At 46.7% G+C, this 23404-nt stretch overlaps 1 protein-coding gene across 1 annotated transcript in view; it reads right to left on the bottom strand.

The window, feature by feature from the left end:
• LOC145351373 (NACHT, LRR and PYD domains-containing protein 3-like) overlaps positions 1 to 21395 on the bottom strand; it is a 39079-nt gene extending 17684 nt beyond the window's left edge. Inside the window, exon 1 of the mRNA XM_080200985.1 lies at positions 21194 to 21395. Coding sequence (XP_080057111.1) covers positions 21194 to 21395 — 202 coding nt within the window. The remainder of the gene's footprint in view (positions 1 to 21193) is intronic.
• Between the last annotated feature and the right edge of the window lie 2009 nt (positions 21396 to 23404).

Here is a 23404-nt window from a genome sequence, read left to right as displayed (position 1 = left end):
GACAATATATTAGCGATATGATTATTTGAATCGGGTTGGCTTTTTGGAATTTAATTACTTTATCAATAATTTAATTCCCTCCACCATCCCATTCCAGATTTCTCAATTCGAGATCTGCAGAAAATATTTACCAAGTTGCTACCGAGACACGATGGATTGAGTTATAAGGAGGGGCTGAATAGACTGTTTGTTTGTGTCCCTCTGGAGCGTAGGAGGCTGAGGAGTGATCTCATAGAGGTCTACAAAATAAAGAGGGACACAGAACAGCTAGATTGTCAATATTTTTTTCCGAAGGTAGGGAAGTCTAAAACTAGAAGGCATAGGTTTAAAGTGAGAGGGGAGAAATACAAAAATGTTCAGAGGGACAATCTTTTCACACAGAGGGTGGTGAGTGGCTGGTCGTAGGAGGTAGCAGGAGAGGCGGGTGCAGTTTGGTATTTTAAAAAAGCGTTTAAATACGTAAATTGTATGATGGGTATGGAGGGATATGGACCAAATGCGGGCAATTGTGAGTACCATAGGGGTTTAAACAAAACGGGAGGCATGGACAAGTTGTGCCGAAGGGCCTGTTTCCCCTCTGTAAGCCTCCCTGACTCTCTGACTGTAAGTGCGAAAACTGAACTTAAATAAAAAAGACGATTCCAACTTATTGAGGCATTACGGGAACGTTAACTGTTCTATCATTCTGTTATCGGACAACACATTTTATGAAATTGGGCACACAAAATGGAAGCAGGCTGAAGTTACCTCAGAGCCGCTCCACTAAAAATCACAAAGTAACAGACACCGATCAGTCGGCAAGAGCATGCTTTTAGAATGCAAATGAGGGCTAGCACACAAGGGAAGCTGGACAGGATGGCACCTACAGGAACTAAATCCCCACCCCATCAAAATCAGCACCCTTAAAACAGTCAAACAACCCATGGAGACACCTAAAATTAGCATAGATAAGGAAACATTCCTGGCCCCTCAAATCCGCTTTTGAGATCAATGACACACCTGTGGTTCAAATCCCAGAGATTCTAGACCATTAATAACCAATCAGACAAAGCAATTAATACACACTTAAAACAATTTCCTCAACACTTGAAAACATCGAGACAGGATGGCTAAGGTCCAATACTGTAAATAAAGTATTAGCGTTTGAATCGCATACTGCACTGAATTTCAGGTATAACTATAGCCTGCTGCCAGGGACGGGCAGAGCGCTTTCGGGACAGTCCGATTGTATGTCCTGACTGCGCTTCTCCGTCGACGTAAAAGAAAGTAAAGCTGTGCCGTTATTGAACATCACCCTGAGCCCGTAGTGGTCGTTTCGCCCACTCGCGCTAACAACTGGGGGCTAGCCCAGGATCGCAACCGTCGCTGGAACACCGTCTCCTGGCACTGGGTGAGTATCTTTACTTATTTCATCAAACCCGCGGAATATTAGTGTCCCAGTGTCAGAGCGGTGTTTCACGGCTGCCGCGATCTGAACTTGTGAACAGGGTCCATTCGGTAGCTGCACAGCGGTAACGTGGCTTCAAGTTTCTTTTTGGCGGGCGGCTGGGATCGCGAACTGTGATTCATTGTGTTATTTTTACATTCCGCTGACCCCCGACCAGCCCGACCACAGACTGACTGCCCACTAGGGGACCCGACAGAACAGGTGTTACAGAGTAGGGATATTACTCTGGGATTTAAGGTTCAGGGACAGCACCCTGGGATTTAAGGTTAAGGAGGACGTCCAAGGTCTTGGGCTAGTGGGATTGGACTCTCGGAGTTCGGCACATGTCGGGGCGCTGCGAAGTCTGGAGCCTCTGTGAGTGCCTCGAACACTACAAGCAGGAGACCTCAGGGAGCGTGAAAAAACGACTACACGTCAGGGGACTCAGACCCGCGGTCGACTACACGCCAGTCCGCACCCAGGTCCGGGTGACTCCCTGGGAGATAGGGAAACGGCTGCCCTCTGAGAGTCGATTTAGCAATAGGAGTTTGGGTAGGAGCTCGTGGCCCCGGTCACTGTAGTCGGTAGTCTCTCCGTACGCTGCGGAGAGGCTGTACAGAGCTCACCTGCCTCTGAGAGCGGCAATCTCCCCATTACACACAGGTCGGGCTCTGCGGGTTGCCACTGAAGGTAGAAACGTACTAACAGTGGGAACACGAGACCGTAACCCAATCAGAGATACACAGACAAGTATCTGTGAAAGCATTAGACCAAGGGTTAGTATACTACTGATCCTAGTAAAGGAAACTAACATGGATAGCAACAGTACCACCTTTGAATGGGGACCAGAAGGGTCCCTCACCCGTTACCCAGCAGATAAAAACAAGAATCTAATTAAAAACATGATGAAGGCAGAGTGGAAGCCCCACGACCCTCTCAAAACACAGCGGGAGTGGTGGGCGAAAGAGAAAAGGAGCAAGGATGACAAGGCTTGGATCCTAATGTTAAAGGCTGATGTCACCCTTGCAGGACGAGTTCATAAATATGTACAAGGGAAGCAGGAGCAAACTACACAGCGACAACACGCCGCTGTGATGGCCGCTAACCCTGTGGTGCCAGCGCTGTCCGACTTCTCACACGAACCTCCGAGTGAGGAGTGTCCCGACTGGGAATGTTTAGTGGATGAAACGGGTCCACTATGCCCGACAGTGGGGAGCATTCCATCTACCACCGATCCCCATCCCAGAGCGTAATGGCAGCCCCTGTTAAAATTGAGTGTGTCCCCGGGGGGCAAGGGGGAGACGGGCGAGGGCGATCTGCCCAGGCTCGGATAAAGATGACCCATGTATCCCTTACCCCGGGGGGACACGATGAAACTGCTGGACAAACTCCCGACCCTCCAGCCCAGACACAGTAACGCGATCTTCTGGCAAAAACTTAAGGAGATGCAAATATGTCACAATTTATATAATCGGGATATAGCAGGGCTCATAAGAGCCAAAATGCCGGAGAATCATTGGCCCCGGCTTCAGGTAGAGCACCAAAACGGGACCTGGTGCGCGAACCTGAACGAGGGCCGCCGAGAGCAAGACCGAGCTCTGACGGATTTTAAAGATGATATTACCCAAACAATGCGGCGAATCCCCGTGAGCTGGAACGCAATCGTCGGGGTAGTGCAGAGGAAGGAGGAAGGAGCCCAGGAATACGGGCGACGGAAATTTGACGCCTTTTTGGCCCATGGCGGAATGCCCGATACCGATAGACAGAACCCCGCATTCCTCCAGCTATATAAGGACGGGCTGAGCCCAGCGCACCGAGTAATCCTAAAGACCGGGTTGGTAAACTTTAACACCTTTGACGAGCTAGAGAACTGGGCTATTACTGTAGATAACCAACAGAGAAAGACGCAAAGCGCCAGGGCAGGGGTATCTTCCCTGGGAACCGATGGAGGGAGCTGCTATAGGTGTGGGAAACCTGGCCATTATAAAAAGGATTGCGCAGTCCAGGCGCCCCATCTCTCCCATACATGCCACAATTGCGGCAGAACTGGACACAACGAGTGAGTTTGCCATAGCAAGAAGTTCCCAAGGAGAGAGAGAGAGACCCCCAGACACGACCAAACCCCGGCAAGCGCCCCTGACCTAAAGGAGAACGAAATCATTTCCGATACTACGCACATAAGAACATAACAACATAAGAAATAGGAGCAGGAGTAGGCCATCTAGCCCCTCGAGCCTGCCCCGCCATTCAATAAGATCATGGCTGATCTGTCGTGGCTCAGTTCCACATTCCCGCCCTCTCCCCATAACCCTTAATCCCCTCTCTTATCAAAAACCCATCAACCCGCGTCTTAAAAATATTTAGCGAGGCAGCCTCCACCACTTCAACGGGCAGAGAATTCCAGAGATTCACCACCCTTTGAGTGAAGAAGTTCCTCCTCAACTCCGTTCTAAACCGCCCCCCCCCCCCCCCCTTTATCTTGAGGCTGTGCCCACTAGTTCTACTGTCCTTTCTGAGCGGGAAGAGCCTCTCCACCTCTATCCTATCCATCCCGTTCAACATCTTATACGTTTCAATGAGATCTCCCCTCATTCTTCTAAACTCTAACGAGTACAAGCCTAGTTTATTCAGCCTCTCCTCATAGTTCAACCCCCTCAACTCCGGCATCAGCCTAGTAAACCTCCTCTGCAGTCCCTCCAAGGCCAAAATATCCTTGCGTAGGTGCGGCGACCAAAACTGCACACAGTACTCCAGCTGCAGCCTCACCAGTGCCCTATACAGCTGCAGCAAGACCTCCCTACTTTTATATTCAAACCCCCTCGCTATGAAGGCCAGCATCCCATTAGCCTTCCTGACCACCTGCTGCACCTGCAGGCTGGGTTATTGCGACTCATGCACAAGGACCCCGAGGTCCCTCTGAACCGTCGCCTGCTGCAGTTTTTCGCCACGTAAGTAATAGTCCTTCCTACCATTCTTCCTACCAAAGTGGACCACCTCGCTCTTGCCAACATTAAATTCCATTTGCCAGTTCCTGGCCCATTCGTCTAGCCTATCTAGATCCTTCTGCAGACTCTCCACACCCTCCGCGCAATATGCCGTTCCACCAATCTTGGTGTCATCAGCAAATTTCGACACCATACACTCGGTTCCCTCCTCCAGATCATCTATATAAATGGTAAATATCTGAGGCCCCAGCACCGACCCCTGGGGCACTCCACTAGTTACCAACCGCCAATCTGAATAGCACCCATTGACCCCCACTCTCTGCCTCCTATTTGACAGCCAATCCTCTATCCACGCTAACACCCTACCCCCAACTCCATGCCCCCTGACCTTCTGTAATAACCTCTTGTGAGGCACCTTGTCAAACGCCTTCTGAAAATCAAGAAAGACCACATTCACCGGCTCTCCTCTATCCACCGCCCTAGACACATCCTCGTAGAACTCCAATAAATTCGTCAGACACGACTTCCCCTTAACGAAACCGTGCTGCGTCTGCTCTACCAAACAATTCTCCTCAAGATGCCTCGCTATTTTCTCCTTGATCACGGATTCTAACATTTTTCCTACAACAAACGTTAAACTAACCAGCCTGTAATTCCCTGCCTTTTGCCTGCCACCCTTCTTAAACAACGGCATAACATTAGCCGTTTTCCAATCTTCCGGCACTTCCCCGGAATCCAGCGACGTTTGGAAAATAATCACCAAGGCCTCCACTATCACCTCCACCATTTCGTTCAGAACCCTTGGATGCATTCCATCCGGTCCTGGGGACTTGTCCACAATCAGTCCCTCCAGTCTGTCGAGCACCGCCTCTCTCGTAACAATAATGTCATTCAGGTCCTACACTCCGACCATCTTTCCATCGCTAACACCCGGCAAATTATTCATGTCGTCCTCCCTGAAGACTGAAACAAAAAAGTTATTCAGGGCCTCAGCCATTTCCCCATCCCCTACCACTAAGTCCCCCCTCTCATCCTCTAAGGGTCCAACGTTCACCCTAGCCAGCCTCTTCCTTTTTATATATTTACAAAAACTCTTGCTATCCTTTTTTATATTAAGCGCTAGCCCAGCTACATAATTTATCCTGCCCTTCTTTATCAACTTCTTTGCCATTCTTTGTTGACATTTAAACCTCTCCCAATCCTCTTCTCGCCCACTACTCTTAGCTACTCTGAACGCATCCGCTTTTAAATTAACACTTTCCTTTACCTCCTTCGTTATCCACGGCTGATTATCCCTCCTCCTACGATCCTTTTTAACCATCGGAATAAATTTCTGCTGAGCACCAAGAAAGATCTTCTTAAAGATCCTCCACTGTTCCTCAGCAGACCTACCTTCCAACGCGCTCCCCCAATCAACATTCGCCAATTCTTCTCTCATACTATCGTACTCCCCTCTGTTCAAACAAAGGACACATGTCCGGTAACCCACTTTCTCCTCCCCCATCTGCATCAGAAACTTCACCATGAAATGATCACTCTTCCCAAGAGGATCCTTCACCACAAGGTCCTTAATTCTACCCGCCTCATTACATAACACCAGATCCAAGAGAGCTCGCTCCCTCGTCGGCTCCAACACACACAGTTCAAGGAAACTCAGACCTCACACCTCAGCCACCAGCAGCTGCTGGATATTATACAGACTCTAGTGGCATAACACACAGCATGAATTGCGTCGCCCCCCACCGCCCCCCCCCCCCCCCGCCCTCCACCCCGCCGGCAGTACCGACCCCCGTATCTGGGTTAACGCGTCGTTAAGGGGCCGGCGATGCAAGATATTAACAGATATGGGGGCCGCGATATCCCTCACCAACATGGCACTTCCTACCACCTACCGTTCCATCATAGAGGTGGGGGTAGGGGGAAATAGAACCACAGCCTATCAGAGCGAGGCAGTCCTCCTCGAGATCGAGGACATTTTGCGCCCAGTACACTTCTGGGTTTGCCCAAACCAGGAGGGAACGATCTTGGGGTTGGCCTCCTGGGGGAGTTAGGAGCGGTGGTGGACGCCTTTAACAAGCGCCTGCTGTGGACCGCGAGGAAGGAACACAAAAGTGGGATTCAGGGATACTGGGTCCCCAATAAAAATGTGGCTGCGGTCCGTGCAGGAGGCCATACCTACACAGCTCGAGATTGGAAAAGGGAGGGAGTATTCGGGCTCCTATGTCAATCATTGCCCCAAGTCTGGGCAACAGGGAAACAAGACTGCGGCCTCGTAAGAATCCCTCCCCTACACATACACGGGCCGGTCCACACTCCCCACAAACAATACCCCATAAAGCCCGAGGCACTACAACCCACTGGAAAAAATGTTCAGGCTTTGGTCGCCCAGAGTAGCTTAAGACTCACAGTGTCCAACACCAACTCCCAGTCCGTAAGCCAGACGGAAGTTACCGACTGACCATAGACTACACTGCCTTAAACAAAATAACACCAAAATTACATCCCATAGCCGCGAGTCCATCCACTATTTTTAACGGACTCCGACCAGAACATGGTATTTTCTCTGTGTTTGACATAGCAAATGGATTCTTGTCCATCCCGCTCCACACCGACTCCCAGGAAATGTTCGCCTTTACCTGTGGAGGGAAACAGTACACATGGACACGCCTCCCCCAAGGGCTCCACAACAGCCCCAACATTTTCCACCGAGTTATGAGTGAGGCCCTTGAGGACTGCGATCTGTCCCCATATGGAAGTACCTTCCTCCAACATGTGGACGAAATCCTCATCGCTTCCACTAACCTCACGGGACATATCGGAGCCCTGTCCACAATCCTACGCGCCGTGCAGGCTGCGGGATTTAAAATCAACCCAACCGAGGCACAAATTGCACAACCTGAAGTCCGATATTTAGGACAAAATATAAGCCAGGGAAAGGAAAGCCTCCCTTCCGATCGGAAGACCGCGATTATAAATATGCCCCGTCCAAACAGAGTCAAAGGGGTGCGCAGAGTTATGGGACTATTTCACTACTGCCGGGATTTCATTGACCAGTTCGCATCCCTGGCCGAACTAATTCAGCGGCTGGTCAAAGGGGGAAAACCAGGGGCAGGAACGATCGAGTGGGGACCCAAACAGGAGGTAGCATTCACCCGCCTAAAATCAGAACTATTAGCAGCTCCAGCCCTACTCCTGTCTAACATAACTAAAACCTTCCACGCCTTCTATGACTCAGAAGAGGGATTTTATAGCTCCGTGGTAACCCAAGAATACGGGGGTACCATGCGGCTGGTGGCATATTATTCTGCCCGACAATCCCCGGTAGCCAAGGGACTGCACAAATGTGTGGCGGCTCTAGATTGTGCCGCCTGGGCAGTCAGGGCATGCGAACCGATCACTATGTCAGGACAAATCGTTTTACACACGAAACACACCATCGTTGAGCTCCTGAATACAGGCCGACTCCGGACTGTTTCGGACGCCCGAAGGGCCAATTGGGAAGCGGTACTCCTCCCCAGAGACCGGTCAGTCCAGATAGTGCGGGGCACTGGGAAGAACCCAGCAGAGGGACTCCTATCAGAGGGAAGTCCACACTTCCGCCCGATTAACCCAGACACTGAAGAGGAGGGAGGGATTAATGACCAACCCCTAGATAACTCCGACCTCACACTCTATGCAGACAGGTCCCGAAGACAAGTAGATGGACAATACCGCACAGGCTGGGCAGTAGTAGACCAAGAGGGGACACTAATAGCGAAAGACACCATGAATGGGGATACCTCCGCCCAAGTGGCCGAACTCACAGCCCTCACGGAAGCCCTAAAAACGAGAAGCGAAAAGCGAGTAAATGTGAATCCTGACAGCCAATATGCGTTCGGGGTGGTCCACGATTACATGATGGCCTGGAAAAGGCGCGAGTTCATCACCGCAGGTGTGGGGGGCGGCGGCGGGGGGGGAGAGAGAGCGGGGGGGGAGGTGTTGGGAGATTTGAAAGCTTCAGGGTAATACAAGCCCAGATGAGGTGGCACGGTGCGAACAGGCAGGGGCATCCAGGGACAAAGATGGAGTGTGGTGCAGAGGGCATCAAGTAGCCGCCCTCTGATTTACACAGACCGAGCTACTCCGACTCCACCACGAACCGGACCACTCCGGCCGGGATGGGACCCTGGCCCGACTATCAGCTGATTGGTGGTGGCCAGGGATGGGACAGGATGGAGCCAAACATTGCCAGCGCTGTATCATCTCCGCTCAACACAACCCCGGCCGACCCCTGAGAGTCAAACTGGCCCAGCAACCCCGACCAAAGGGATCCTGGGAAAACCTCCAGATCGATTTCATAGGCCCCCTACCCACAAGCCGAGGGAAGAAATATTGTTTAGTCTTAATCGATCAATTCACCCGCTGGGTGGAAGCATTCCCAACTCGGGATTGCGAAGCGGTCACCATGGCCCGCATCTTAGCACACGAGATCATCCCGAGATGGGGAGTCCTGGTACAATTGGACTCCGACCAAGGGACCCACTTTCCGGGCAAAATAATGAAACAGGCTTACAAAACCCTGGGAATCCGACAGCGATTCCATATCCCGTACTGCCTTCAGAGTTCTGGGATCGTCGAGCGAATGAACCGCACACTGAAAAATGCGATTGCAAAGTCAATCGCCGAGACAGGTCAGGGGTGGGTAGATGTCCTTCCCTGCATCTTAACACGCCTACGAGCCACCCCAGGTCACACCACAGGACACACGCCATTCGAATTAATGACGGGGAGGGCAATGCGACTCCCAGAAAATACAGCAGTAGAAGAAGAGATGGCACCCCTTCGGGATAAAATGAAAAGGTATGTGCAACCGTTAGACCACCAACTCAGAGAGTTGCACCACGCAGCCGCAGACCAACAAGCTATAAGGGACCAGGCTAGGAAGCAGGACATCAGTCACATCACCAGACTTCCCTGAGTAGGGCACAAAGTCCTAATCCGAGTGGCTCCCGACCAAACAGCATTTTCACCAAAGTGGATAGGACCCCATGAGATTATCCTCAGCAGCGACACATGTGCCTGTGTCGATATCAAAAAGAAAGGCCGCTGGAAATACTGGTCTCAGTTAAAGGCATACCACCCCCCGGGAAGGGGGGAAGGGGTGCGGGGGGTGGGGTAGGGAGGGTGGGAGGGGGCGGGGGAAGACAAGACAGGCCGACGGCAGGGACGAGGATAATCCGACGACATATAACAGGCCACTCAACGACCCCTAACTCACCACCTTTATCCACACAGCGGAGGCCGAGCTAACAACCTTCATTTCCAGCACAGAGGAGAGCACATGTCAAACATGGCTCCGATATTTGTATGTATGTATATAGATGTGTGTGCATGCTTAAGTAAACTAGTTAAAATATAGTTAATCCTGAGATCGTAATATCTGGTGGCCACCAGGCTTTGTGTATCCTCCCCACCCCCTCTCCAGGGCCACCTGGAGAATGATCCTCATTGCGATCTTCTTGACGAGTGTCGCCTTCCGGGGGCACACCATCTATCAACAATCCCACGGAATAATGTTCAAAACATCCGAGGCCTTGTGCGCGCCGGCGGCACCATACCCCGAGAACAACAGAATGCACTCAAATGCATGGTCACAGGTCCATCCAGGCATCGATGTGATCTGCTTCACTTGCACACTAGATATGCACCGAACATGCATCCAAAGGCCAGACTCGCTGAGCGACCCTGGCTGCAGTTTCTGCACCATCTGCGCCCTCCCTGAAAATCCGCAGATCCCACTGCAAAGGGACATTCTCAAACCGGACATTGATTCTTGTGGATATTACGGACTAGTTGAGGCTCCAGTAGTCTCACTATATGTGTGTTTTGGACTTCCTATAACGCGGACCTCCACGACCACGACACCCGAAATCTTACGCTGCCCCTTACTGAGCGGGGGGGCCGGAGGGAGGACTGGTGATCGTGCCTGTTCTGATCGATATCTCAGGGATCCAGGTGCCGGGATACTGTTCAGAACAGACACGAGACATGTACCAAATGCTGGGCAGGGAAACCATAAAGCGGGCTATAGATGCGATGGCAGCAACATACTTTCGAGGCAACACACACACACACACACACGGAAGCAAAGGGGGTATCGTCAATGACATCCTCACAGGAATAAACACCGGATCCACCGTAGTCAACTCAATTTTCATCCAGGGCCTCAATAATAAGATCGAACAATTAAAGGGAATGATGAAAGATATCCTGCAACGGTCACTAGACCAACAGGCGGAGAAGGCTGTTTTAGGGGAGAAGAGCGCCCATGTCCAACTAGATGGGATCACGATATTGGAGACGCACACCCGTACCATTAACCGCCTCATAGATAGAGAGAGGGAAAACACAGCCCGGGTACAACAGGGACAGCTGTGCCATGCATATGGTCAGTGGATGATAGGCCCATTGAGGCATAATTTGGACGAGGTACACAGTGGGGAGGTGCCCGATTGGATTGACAGCACCCAGCTCGCACAACTCGCAGATCAGAAGTGGGTGCTGGATAACGGACCTTGAAAGGAATGACATGGGTATATCCAGTGATCCCGGACTACGAGGTTAGCGAGAGTACGGGAGTAGGGATGGTCCTATTGATTCCGATAGTTACACCAGACTCGGGACCATTCCCTATATTCCCGATTGAGAACATTGGTGTGATTAAAGGCAATACCTCCCTCCGCTACCATATAACCGAAGTCACGGCCTCTCAAGGCATGGCGTGATGTTCAGTACCTCCCTCTCGGGATGCAGTCAAAGGGGAGAGATAACCATTTGCCCTCACCCACTGATACAAGGAGAGGCAGCTGAATGTGGGTTCATTCAAACACAGGGCTGTACTCTAGAAATCATACCGACAGACCCACACTTTGCCTGGGCAGGATATGGAGGGCGAGACAGGTACTGCGTAGCCACAACAAATACATTCTTTGCAATGTAACGGGCTGACATGTCCGATCCCCAGCCCAAACATTTGCTTCACCGCTGGCAGACCGGTCACTATTGGCTAGGTCCACAGCACCAACATTCGCCCTAGGCAGACCCTGACACTTAATGCCACGGACCCACTGAGAAATGACCTCAATTATTACCGAGAGCCAGAACAGGCTCCCATCCTACACCTAGCCGAAGTACTGAGAGAGCTCCGTCTCAAAGTGGGACACACCGTTCGGCTGTACCACCAGTTACAATCACACATCAAGACCCTAGAGCATGACACAGAGTCAGACTTACAGAGCCAAACATGGGCACAGAGGGTATGGGACTGGGGCCTAAATGTGGACTTTCACCCCTCGATCCGGATAATCTCACACATACTGGTTGCCACCCAACTCATACTCGCAATATCTTGGGGAATAGTGATGTGCTATACATACCGCCAGCGCAAGGAAACTAAAACACGGAGGAAACTAATCAGAATGATTGGCGATGTTGGGCAACTAACAAATCGGGAGGATTCTCCCGCATACACCTAATTTGACAAAACTCGGGGGTCCCCTAAACTGCACGACTTCAGCGTGCAAATACAGGGAGCACCGGACACAAAATGTGTTAAAGAAATCGGTCTGAGGGAGGCGGAACAAGTCCGGTCCCGACCGACAGGGGGGAACTGTTATCGGACATCAAATTTTCTGAAATTGGGTACGCAATATGGAAGCAGATTAAAGCTGCACTCAGAGCCTCCCCACTAAAGATCACAAGGGAACAGATCCAGACAAGCAGGCAAAAGGCATGTTTTTAAAATGCAAACTAGGGCTAGCACACAAAGGGAACCAGACAGGATGGCACCAACAGGAACTAAATCAAAAGTACACCACCATCTCATCAAATCAGCACATCTAATCAAGTAAACCTCTATGGAGACACTTAAAGATTAACATAACAGGGAAGCCTCCCTGGCCTCACAGACTTCCTAAAATCAGCCAAACACCCATTGCTCAAACCCCTGAGATTCTAGACCATTGATAAACCCATCAGACAGAAACGATTAACACACACTTAAAAACATTGTTACGTTACTTGAAAACATCGAAACAGAATGGTCAGAGTCAAATACTGTAAATAAAACATTAACATTTGAACCATACAATGTGTCAAAGCTCGAGTGTAACTCTAGCCCATTGTGGCGGGCCTTCAGAGTGCTATCGGGACATTGTGTTTGTATATCCTGACTGCACCTCCGTCGATGTTAAAATAAAGCTGTACCGCTGTTGAACCTGACTCTGAGTCCGTAGTGGTCGTGTCCGCCCACTCGCGCTAACACACACTTTTGTAGCTGTACTGGAGCAGATGTGTTAGTCGTGCACCAAATTAAGGAGTGTTCGCAGTCAGAACTATTACTGAAATGTTATCAGTCTCCATCGGCATTCGAGGATGCAGATTGTCCAGCTATTCCTATATATTCTGTGGAGTCAAGCGAATTAGCTAAATACTGATATCAGAACATATATGCATAAGATATAGGATCATAGTTAGGCCATTCGGCCCTTCGAGTCTTTTCCATTCAATAATGGATGGCGATTTCTCAAGTCCAGTCTCTTTTTTTTTCCCTCAATCCTTGATTCTTTCACCAAGCAAGAACGTGTCTGTCTCTGTCTTATATGCACTCAATGTTCTGGCCTCCAAAGCCTTTTCTGGCAATGAATTCCAAAGATTCACGATCCTCTCGCTGCATAAATTGTTTTTCATCTCTGTTCTAATTGTCGCCCCTTTGGTCTGAGGCTCTTACCGAAATCCCCAACCTCTTTGCCTAATGGAAACATCTTCTGCATGCCACCCAATCCAGGCCTGTCGCTATTCTATGCGTTTAAATGTGATCCCAACCCCGCGCCCCCCGCCCCCCGCCCCATCAACACCACCACTAGACTCCATCGAAGTCGTCTTCCGAGATCAAGCTTTTCATTCCTAGCATCATTCTGGGGAGCCTTTGGTGTGTACTTTCCAAGGCCGGCACGTATTTCCCTAGATATGAGATGCAAAATTGCTCACAATACTTTAAGTGTGTTTCACCAGACACTTATAAATCCTCAGCAGTACATCTGTATTTATATGCCAGTGCTCTCGAAACTAATGCATTCGCCTTCCATATACCAAGCCTATCTGCAGTTTAACCTTAAGGGAATCCTGAGCAATAGTCCCAACTCTCCTAGCACTTCTGAATACTGAATTCTGTCCCAACTGATAAAATGGTCTATGTTTCCAATCTTTGTACCATGTGCACAATTTCATATGTTTCCACATTTTATTCCATCTAACACTGTTTTGTTGACTCTCCTAACCTGTGCATGCCTTTCTGCAGTGCCCACATCTTCTCAATGCCACCTGTTTTCATCTGTTTTTGCATCATCTGTAAACCTAGCCCAAATGCCGCAAGGACCTTCATCGAGCTCATTACTGTATAGAGTGAAAAGTTGTGGTCTCAACACAGACCCCTGTAGAAATCCACTAGTCACCAGCTACAATTGAGAAAAGTACTGCTTTATCTACACTCGTTGTCCTTTACATTTCTGCCAATCTTCCAAACATGCTGGTACATTGATCCTAACACCACGAACTCTTACCTTATTTAGCAGTCTTTTGTACGGCACATTGTCAATGATTTTCTGGATATCTAAGCAGATAATATTGGCTCTCCTTTGTGTCACCCACTCTATACCTCCTCAGATAATTCTAAAAGATTTGCCAGTCATGAAGTTCTCTGATGAAAACTTACTGAATTCGGCCAATTTTACCATGCAGTTCAACCTATCCTGAATCTCATCCTTAAAAATGGATTTTAGAATCTTAACATCGACAAAGAAAATAATAAACGACTTGTGAGTTCCCGTTATTTCCTCCCTCCCTTCTTAAACAGGCGTGTGCCATTACTAATTTTTTCAGTGTTCTGAGATGTAAGAACATAAGAACTAGGAGCAGGAATAAGCCATTTGGCACCTTGAGCCTGCTTGTCCATTCAACACGATCATGGCTGAACTTTTCGTGGACTCATCTCCACTTATCCACCCACTCACCATTGTTCTTAATGCCTTTACTGTCCAGCCTCAACTGCTTCACTAGGCAAGGAATTCCACAGATTTGGAACCCTTTGTGTGAAGAAGTTCCTCCTCTGTCCTAGATCTGCGATCTTTATTCTGAGGCCATGCCCCCGAGTTCTAGCTTTGCTTACCAGTGGAAACAACTTCCCTGCTTCTATCTTATCTATTCCCTTCATAATCTTATATGTTTTTTTTTATATATATAGGATTCCCCCCTCATTCTTCTGAATTCCAATGAGTATAGCGCAGCCTGCTTAGTCTCTCCTCATAATCCAACCCTCTCAACTGCTGAATCAACCTAGTGAATTTCTTGTGCACTCCCTTCAATTCAAGTATATCCTTTCTCAAGTAAGCAGACCAAAACAGTACACAGTACCCTAGGTGTGGCCTCACCAGCACCTTACACAGCTGCAACATTAGCTCATTGTTTTAGAATCCATCCCTCTAGCAATGAAGAACAAAATTCAATTTGCCTTCTTAATTACCTGCTGCATCTGAAAACCAACGTTTTGTGATTCTTGCACAAGGACACCCAGGTTCCTCTGCAAAGCAGCATGTTGCATTTTTTTTTTGTCATTTAAATAGTAGTCCATTTTGCTATGATTCCTAACAAAATGGATGGCCTCACATTTACCAACATTGTACTCCATCTGCCACACCCTTGCCCACTCACTTAGACGATCTATATCTCTTTGCAGACTTCCAGCGTCCTCTGTACATTTTGCTCCACTCCACATCTTAGTGCCATCCGAGAATTTTGACACACTACATTTGGTCCCCAGCTCCAAATCATCTATGTAAATTGTAAATAATTGCACTCCCAGCGCTGATCCCTAAGGCACACCACTAGTCACTGATTACCAAACAGAAAAAGACCCGTTTATCCCACTCGTGCTCTCTGTTAGTTAACCAATCCTCTATCCACGGTAATACGATACCCCTAACACCGTGCACTTTTGTCTTAGGCCTTTGGTGCAGCACCTTATCAAACGATTTCTGGAAATCCAGGTACACCATATCAGCAGGTTTCCCATTGTCCACTGCACATGTAATGTTCACATAGAATTCCACTAAATTCGTCAAACATGACCTGCCCTGCATGAACCCATGCTGCGTCTTACCAATCGGACAATTTATATCCAGATGTCTCGCTATTTCTTTCTTGATGATAGATTCAAGCATGATAGATTTTACCTTCTCACGTTCCATCTGTATTTTAAATTCAAACATACTGTGATCTCTTCTTCCAAAAGGATCCCAACTGAAAAATAATTATCTATTCCTGATGAATAAATCACCGAGATGAGACGGACTACATCCCAGAGTTCTGAAGGACATAGGTGAAGAGATAGCGGAGGTATTTGTGGTGATCTGACGAGAGTCACAGAAGTTATGCAGTTTCTCTGGGTGACCACCAGACAGTGGAAGAGAGATAGACAGGAAGTGCAGAAATCTCCGGCGGTCATTTCCCTGCAAATCAGATATAACGCTTTGGATAATGTTGGGGGGAATGACCGCTCCAGGGAGAGCACCAGCACCCAAACGCTACCAAACTCCACCACAGTTGGTTCCGTTGCAGAGGGAAGGGATAAAAATTTGACCTCGGCCCCCATGACTGTCTTGAAGTTTTGGTATGCTCCTGGTGATTTTCACTTTACGACTGACGTGCTTTGCTTATTCAGTTCCTGCACTTTTCCTTTGTTCCCCAAAATTACCTCTCCTGCATCAGTTTCCAGCGGTCCAATGTCCACTTTTACCTCTCACATACCTTCCATAGATACATAAAAAGAAACTCTTGCCCTCTTCACTTATATTCCTTTCCAGCTTCCCTTTATATTTCAGGACTCCCTCCACCACACCCCCAATACACCTCCTAGCCCCCCGCACCCACCCCGCCGCCCCACACATTTACTTTTAGTTGTCCTCTGTTGGTCATGAACAGATTACAAATACCCTGGCTTCCTACTACTGCGCGCTAATTTCTGCGTTTTATTTAGCTTTTTGTTGTCGTTGACATTCCCCGTCAGCCAGATTTTGTCATCCTCCCCTTAATAAGCTTCTAAATTCTTGGGATGAAATTTTGCCGTGTCTTATCAGTTACTCCTAGAAATCCTGCCTTTGCGTCGTCTTCCTGTTCGGCTTCTCTCCCAATCAACTCTGACAATTACTCCGTCAAGTCTTTACAACTGTCTTTACACAAGAGTAATCTTGTATCTGATTCCAGCTTCCCTTTTCAAAGTCAAGTTTATTTTCATAATATTACAATTACTGAATCCCAAGCGTTCCATAATCTTAAGCTCCCTTATCAAATTTGCCTCATTACAAATCAGCAACTTCATAATTGTGTTTTCCGTAATATACCCCACTACACCCTGCTCCAAAAAAAACCTCACGGACATTCCATGAATTCCTCTTCTTCGGATCCACTAACAGCCTAATTGTTCCAGCGCACCAGTACTTTTAAGTACCCTTGTATTTCTACACATATTTTCGAACACCTTGTTCATCCGAAGCCCCAGGTCCTAGGTACAGGTCGGTGGTCTTTACATAACTCCCATTACGGCAGTATTTTTTTCTTCCTTTGCAGTTCCTCAACTCTACCCATATAGATCATGTACCTTCTGACATTACATCTTTTCTTGCAATCGACTTAATTTCCTTTCTTACTAACAGCTTCCTGTCTTTTTGATAGGAGGGGTTTCCTTGGATAGTTAGCTACCAGAGCTGATCCCCCTGCAGACACGTCTCTGTGATGCCCACAACATCGCATCTGTCAATTTCACATTGTGCTACCAGCTAATATACCATTTCAGACATATGATTAGAATGAATTGTTAATTAAACTGAGAATTTATTATCTTTTCTTGCCTCTACCACTTTATTTTAAGAGATTCCAATTGTTTGGCTCTGCTCTGCGATTTTCGAGATGGATTTGACATTCACAGATGTGATTGTGATTTTATGTTCACTGGGACAATGAGATTTTATATTTCCATGCGTTCCAAATTTCAGTCATTTGGAATCCAGATTGTTAGTTAGCAAACTGCATTGCTTTGTTGGTGAGGGTTAACGTTACATAATAAAGTGTAGCACGTGTATAATCAACGTAATAACAATCCTATAGTATAGATTGGGAACAATCTAACGAGAATTTTTACTATATCTAAGCACATAATTCAGGAAGTGGCAGACAGCGAATATGATATGCAAAACAAGCATCTGAAGAAAAAGAAAAGATCGGATATTTTAGAGCACTGTTGAGAGATTACGATTCAGGCAAGCCAAAATATACAAATTAATTCATGCATTCATTCAATTCTTTCGGGATGCCTTGCAATGTTTCTAGAACAACCTGTTTAACCTTGAAATTAGAAGAACAATAAGAGTGCTAGCTCTGTTTTGTGTAGATTGTTCGTTTAAGTGTTCTCAATGTCGTCTACTCTTAGGTCCTCAAGCCACAGAAATACTGTTGGATGTTTTATTTTGCTTTAATTTCAGTGAAAATAGTAAAAACAGTGTACGTCACGAGATCGTTATGACTTCCAATTCCGCCTCTGATTTTGGGTTATGACTTCAAATTTATCCTAAGATTTTGTGGGGAATCGAATTTTGGAATGGGACGATGGCTACAACACCTCCTTGCATTGGAGGCAGTCACAAGGGACATTTATTATAGGAAAGAAAAATACTCACTGCAGACACAGTAAACATCATTTGCTCACTACCAGATTGTCATGGTAAGCAGGTTTTTTTGTCTTTGTTTTGTTTTCATTGAAAAGTCTAGCGAATCAACAAATAGATATGGTTGTGGAGCAACACACGAGCTATTGTTTTGCGACAAGGATGATTTGCTTTGGTTTTCAAAAAAGGTGCGTATTAGAGTTAGTTTTGTGCTAAAACAAAGGGCGCAAACGAGAAGGACTGTTGCAACCCTAAGGAGTAGAACACCACCGTTGTGAACCTTCCTCGCAACAGTCAAACGTGGAAATCCTAAGGTTAGTGAAGAGATTTTCCGACCTCTGAAAATTTTTAATCCGCGAGCACGAAAATGTTAATCTGGTGGAGTGCTCCGAGTAACTCTCCACTTATTACTGCAATGCTGGGGCATGGTGAACGCTGGACAGCAAAACAAAATGCTGGAGGTTTGTTTGGACCGCATTTGCTGATCAATGCAAAAGTAGCCTGCATTTTCTTTGGTGTTCGATTTTGCTGTGAACCATGATGTTTCCGGCTATGTGCAGTTTTTTTTTCACAGTTTAACAAGAGGGTTTCTTGGAGCTAGCTCAATTCTGTATGTGAATGCCTTCCATTTGCTCACGTTCACAAGTGTTTTGAGTTACATCGAAAAATTGTGTAGTGGCATGGGCGGGGCATTGAGATAATTCACGATGCCCGTGGCGCTCGTACAGTTTAGTGTTCATATCAAGCATGTACAACATTTTACAAATAATCGTGGTATGTACAGATTTGCATGCCATGGTTTGGTGTATGAGGAATTCGGTTTGAACTCAAAATGTTTAGCAATTTCAATTGTGATAACTTCGCTTTAAAGGTGACAAACACATAATGAGAACCGAAAATAATCTGAGGGGATGCTCAGTTCGTTTCTCTTACAGCAAAAGAAAAACAAGGGTTAAGAAAGACTTAACTGAAGTGTACAACATTATGAGGAACAGACAAAGGTAAGATAGAACGAAACATTTCTATTTATCAGATTGGTGAATAAGATCAGAGCTTCACTTTAAAAATGAGCAACATGATATTTGGAAGGAATTTGATATAAATGTCGTTATTGGTGGGAATGTCGAACTAACTGACTGAAATGGTGGAAAAGGTGGCAATTCTCACAACATTTAAGAATAATTTAGATGAATATTTGAAACGCCATAGCAGCAAAGCTGCTGCCAAAAGTCAAAAATTGGGATTGAAATGAATAATCGATTAATGGAAGGCACAGTCAGGATTGATCAAAGATTTACTCTTGTGTTGTAAATAGCTATGACTCAACAACAAAAACTTCAAAGGTGGCAGAGAATGGTTTCCACTCATTGAAACATTGGAAGTGGATCTCAATCTGATCGTAGAATCATAGAACCCTACAGTGCAGGAAGAGGCCCTTTGGCCCATCGAGTCTGCACCTACAATAATCCCACCCAGGCACTACCCCGATATCCCTACATATTTTACCTGCTAATCCCTCTAACCTAAGCATCTCAGGACACGAAGGAACGATTTATAAGAGTGCAAGAACATAAGAAATAGGAGCAGGAGTAGGCCATTGCTGATGACACGAAGATGAGTGGAAAAGCAAAGTGTGCGGAGGGTGTGGAAAGTCTGCAGAGGGACCTGGATCGGCTGAGAGAGTGGGCAAGGACCTGGCAGATGGAGTACAATGTTAGCAAGTGTGAGGTTATCCACTTTGGCAGAAATAATAGTAGGGGGGATTACGATTTAAAGGGCGAAAAGCTGCAGCATGCACCTCCCTGCTTTTATATTCTATCCCCCTCGCTATAAAGGCCAACATCCCATTCGCCTTCTTGATCACCTGCTGCACCTGCAGACTGGGTTTTTGCGACTCGTGCACAAGGATCCCCAGGTCCCTCTGCACCGTAGCATGTTGCAGCTTTTCACCTTTTAAATAATAACCCCTCCTACTATTATGTCTGCCAAAGTGGACAATCTCACACTTGCTAACATTATACTCCATCTGCTTGGTCCTCGCCCACTCGCTCAGCCTATCCAGATCTCTCTGCAGACTTTCCACACCCTCCACGCAATTTGCTTTTCCACTCATCTTCATGTCATCAGCGAATTCCGTCACCATACACTCAGCCCCCTCCTCCAGATCATCTATATAAATGGTAAACAGTTGAGGCCCCAGCACCGATCCCTGCGACACTCCACTCGTCACCAACCGCCAACGCGAATAACACCCATTGATACCAACTCTCTGCTTCCTATTAGACAACCAATCCCCTATCCAAGCTAACACCTTACCCCCTACTCCGTGCACCTTAACGTTCTGCAGCAACGTTTTGTTAGGCACCTTATCAAACGCCTTTTGGAAATCTAAAAATACCCCATCCCCATCCACTTGTTTCCCTCTGTCTACCGCACTGGTCACATCCTCATAGAAATCCAATAATTTCGTCAAACACGACCTCCCCTTCACGAATCCGTGCTGCGTCTGCTTGATCAAACCATTCTTGTCTAGATGCCTCGCTATTTCTTCTTTGATGACGGATTCAAGTACTTTTCCAACTACAAACGTTAAACTAACCGGCCTATAATTCCCTGCCTTGGGTCTGCTACCTTTTTTAAACAGCGGTGTAACATTAGCCGTTCCCCAATCTTCCGGCACTTCCCCGGAGCCCAGCGAATGGCCAATCAACCTAACCCGCACGGTCAAACAACCTAATCCGCACATCTTTGGACTGTGGGAGGAAACCGGAGCACCCGGAGGAAACCCACGCAGACACGAGGAGAATGTGCAAACTCCACACAGACAGTGACCCGAGCTGGGAATCGAACACAGGTCCCTGGACCTGTGAAGCAGCAGTGCTAACCACTGCACAACCGTGGGGTGCCTCATATGAGAGAGGTATGTGTAACAATGCCATTCTTGAAATTTACGTAAAAATTGAATTCATTTCACAAATTCTTACAGGAAGTTACATCGAATATTAGGTCGTATGTATTTGGAAACATTTTATGCATTCCTGCTGCTATTTTTTTTAGATATCACCTACCGTCTTCCTCTTCCACGTCGTAACATATTTTATCCAATGTATCTTTCAGTTTTGGTTTGTAGCTCTGCAGGTGAAGAAATATGTTCCAGATTTTTCTTTCTTCCCGAGCTCCTTTTTCCAACAGAATGTTGAAAATACTCTGACAAGCTTCTTTTCTTTTATTACGTCCAGCCAAGCTACTGATATTCTGAGGATCAAACATGGCATTTATGTGATTAGACTAAAGATGCAGAAAGTCGAACACATCAGAATATTTTTATTTCTCGCTCAATCTCAGTCTTTGCTTCTCCCTCTCTATCTCTCTCACTCTCTCTCTCTGTCACACACACACACACACACACACACACACACACACACACACACACACACACACACACACACACACACACACACACACACACTCTCTCTCTCTCTCTCTCTCTCATTCAGTCTTGCGCCCTTGTTTTCATTTAATGAAACGTGAACAGGTGCCGAGAGGATACCACCCACGTCCAAAAAGACGGACTCATAGCAGCACCTTTTATTTAACTTATTGAGATTTTTTTTTACAGAACTCCAAATTTTCCACGCGTAGTTATGTGGACATTTACTTCGCTTCGGCTCCTGATAAATCATCATTGCATTGTTGAGCCCACTGCACCTTGCTGTTTTCCAAAGATTCTTGGATTTGCGGTTAATGGCTGCATTCATGGGTTTGCGTGCGGTTCTGAGACAAACGGAGATATTGCAGAAATGCCACCACATGAATCACTACGGCTACAACACATTTGACATTGATTTTCTTTTAATTACTATTAGCCTTATGTGACGATGTCAACATTCATTGTTCCATTACTAGCTGCCTTTGAGAATATGAAGGTGAACTGTCTTTTTGAACCGCTGAAATTCACGAATGCAAAGTACAGCCACGACACAATGAAGAGAGGTGGGCTCCCCAGTGTTTCACCCAGAGGTGATGGAGGATGCATTTCCGAATCAGGATGGTGAGTCAATGGGAGGGGAAATTACAAGTGGTGCTGCCTTCATATACTTTCTGCCCTGTCTTTCGAGATGGTAGTTGTCCTGGATTTGGAACGTAATATCTATGAAGCCCTTAGGCATAGGTGTGTTCTTGCAGTTCTGTGCGTGAAAAGCGCAATCAATTGTTACTGTTCTTCTGTCCTGGAGGGAGGCATGTTTGCAAATATCATACGCAATTCTTCAGCTTAGCTCTAAAATGCATGCAAAGTTATTTGAAAAATGGTGTTGAAAGTAATTCTTAAGAACAGTTCATTCAAATTAATCCATTTAGCCATTGTCGTATTTCGGTTAAAAAATAATCTAATTGAAAATCAACGTTTTGTTTATTGGTCGAAGGTGACATGCTGGATTTGTTTTATCGCAACTGAGCTACGCTCAGAATTGTGTTATCATGTAATCATTGTGTGGACGTTGGAACATAACATTCTATGATCAGGATTGAGGAAGTTTATAACGAGCGGTGAAGCCAGAAACGGCGTCAATATGACAACTCAAATGTAGTTCTCCAAAAACTGACAGTGCATGGTATGTAATTGTTTAATTTGCAGTTGAACATATATGGGGCGGGACGGGGAGGAGGAATGTTATAACCACAGAAAAAATTTGGGATCTGTACATATGTAGGTGGAGGTGCGTTTAAATATCTTTTGCAATAAATCAAAATTGAGTGACTATGGTTGTTTATATCAACAACGTGTTCCTCCATTATTGACGTCAATAGCCACCAAAATCAAAATAGCAGAAGATGTTACTAATCGCCACTTGGAAGGTAATTAGAAACACACAACTGCAAAAGCACAGAGACCTTTAGGCACATTTATGTTTGCACCAGCTCTCCAAACTATCATGGCGATTCAATGCCATTCCAGTGCTTTTCCCCGCAATACTGCATGTGTCTCAGGATCGGGACCGATGTCCTTTTGCGAGCATTTACGAGAGTGGTTGTGGAAAGTTTAACCTAGAATGGCAAGGGAATGGCAAACGGAACAAGCTGACAAAGAACAGAGAAACAATGATGTGATGAAGGTGAGCACGATTAAGTGCAAACAAGATAGACGGTGCAATCAAAGGCAAAAGGCAAATCGGGCCACAGTGCAACGGACATTTCGAGTGAATAAACATTGCAAAAGCACAAGAATATAGACATTGCTTCTTACTTCATGAAACAGTTGGAATAAGGTAGACAAATTG

This window comes from Carcharhinus amblyrhynchos, chromosome 13, assembly GCF_965287045.1.
Source record: "Carcharhinus amblyrhynchos chromosome 13, sCarAmb.v2.hapA, whole genome shotgun sequence".
Lineage (NCBI taxonomy): Eukaryota > Metazoa > Chordata > Chondrichthyes > Carcharhiniformes > Carcharhinidae > Carcharhinus > Carcharhinus amblyrhynchos.
Note: the sequence above shows the minus strand (reverse complement) of the source record. Positions and strands in the feature narration are given on the sequence as shown.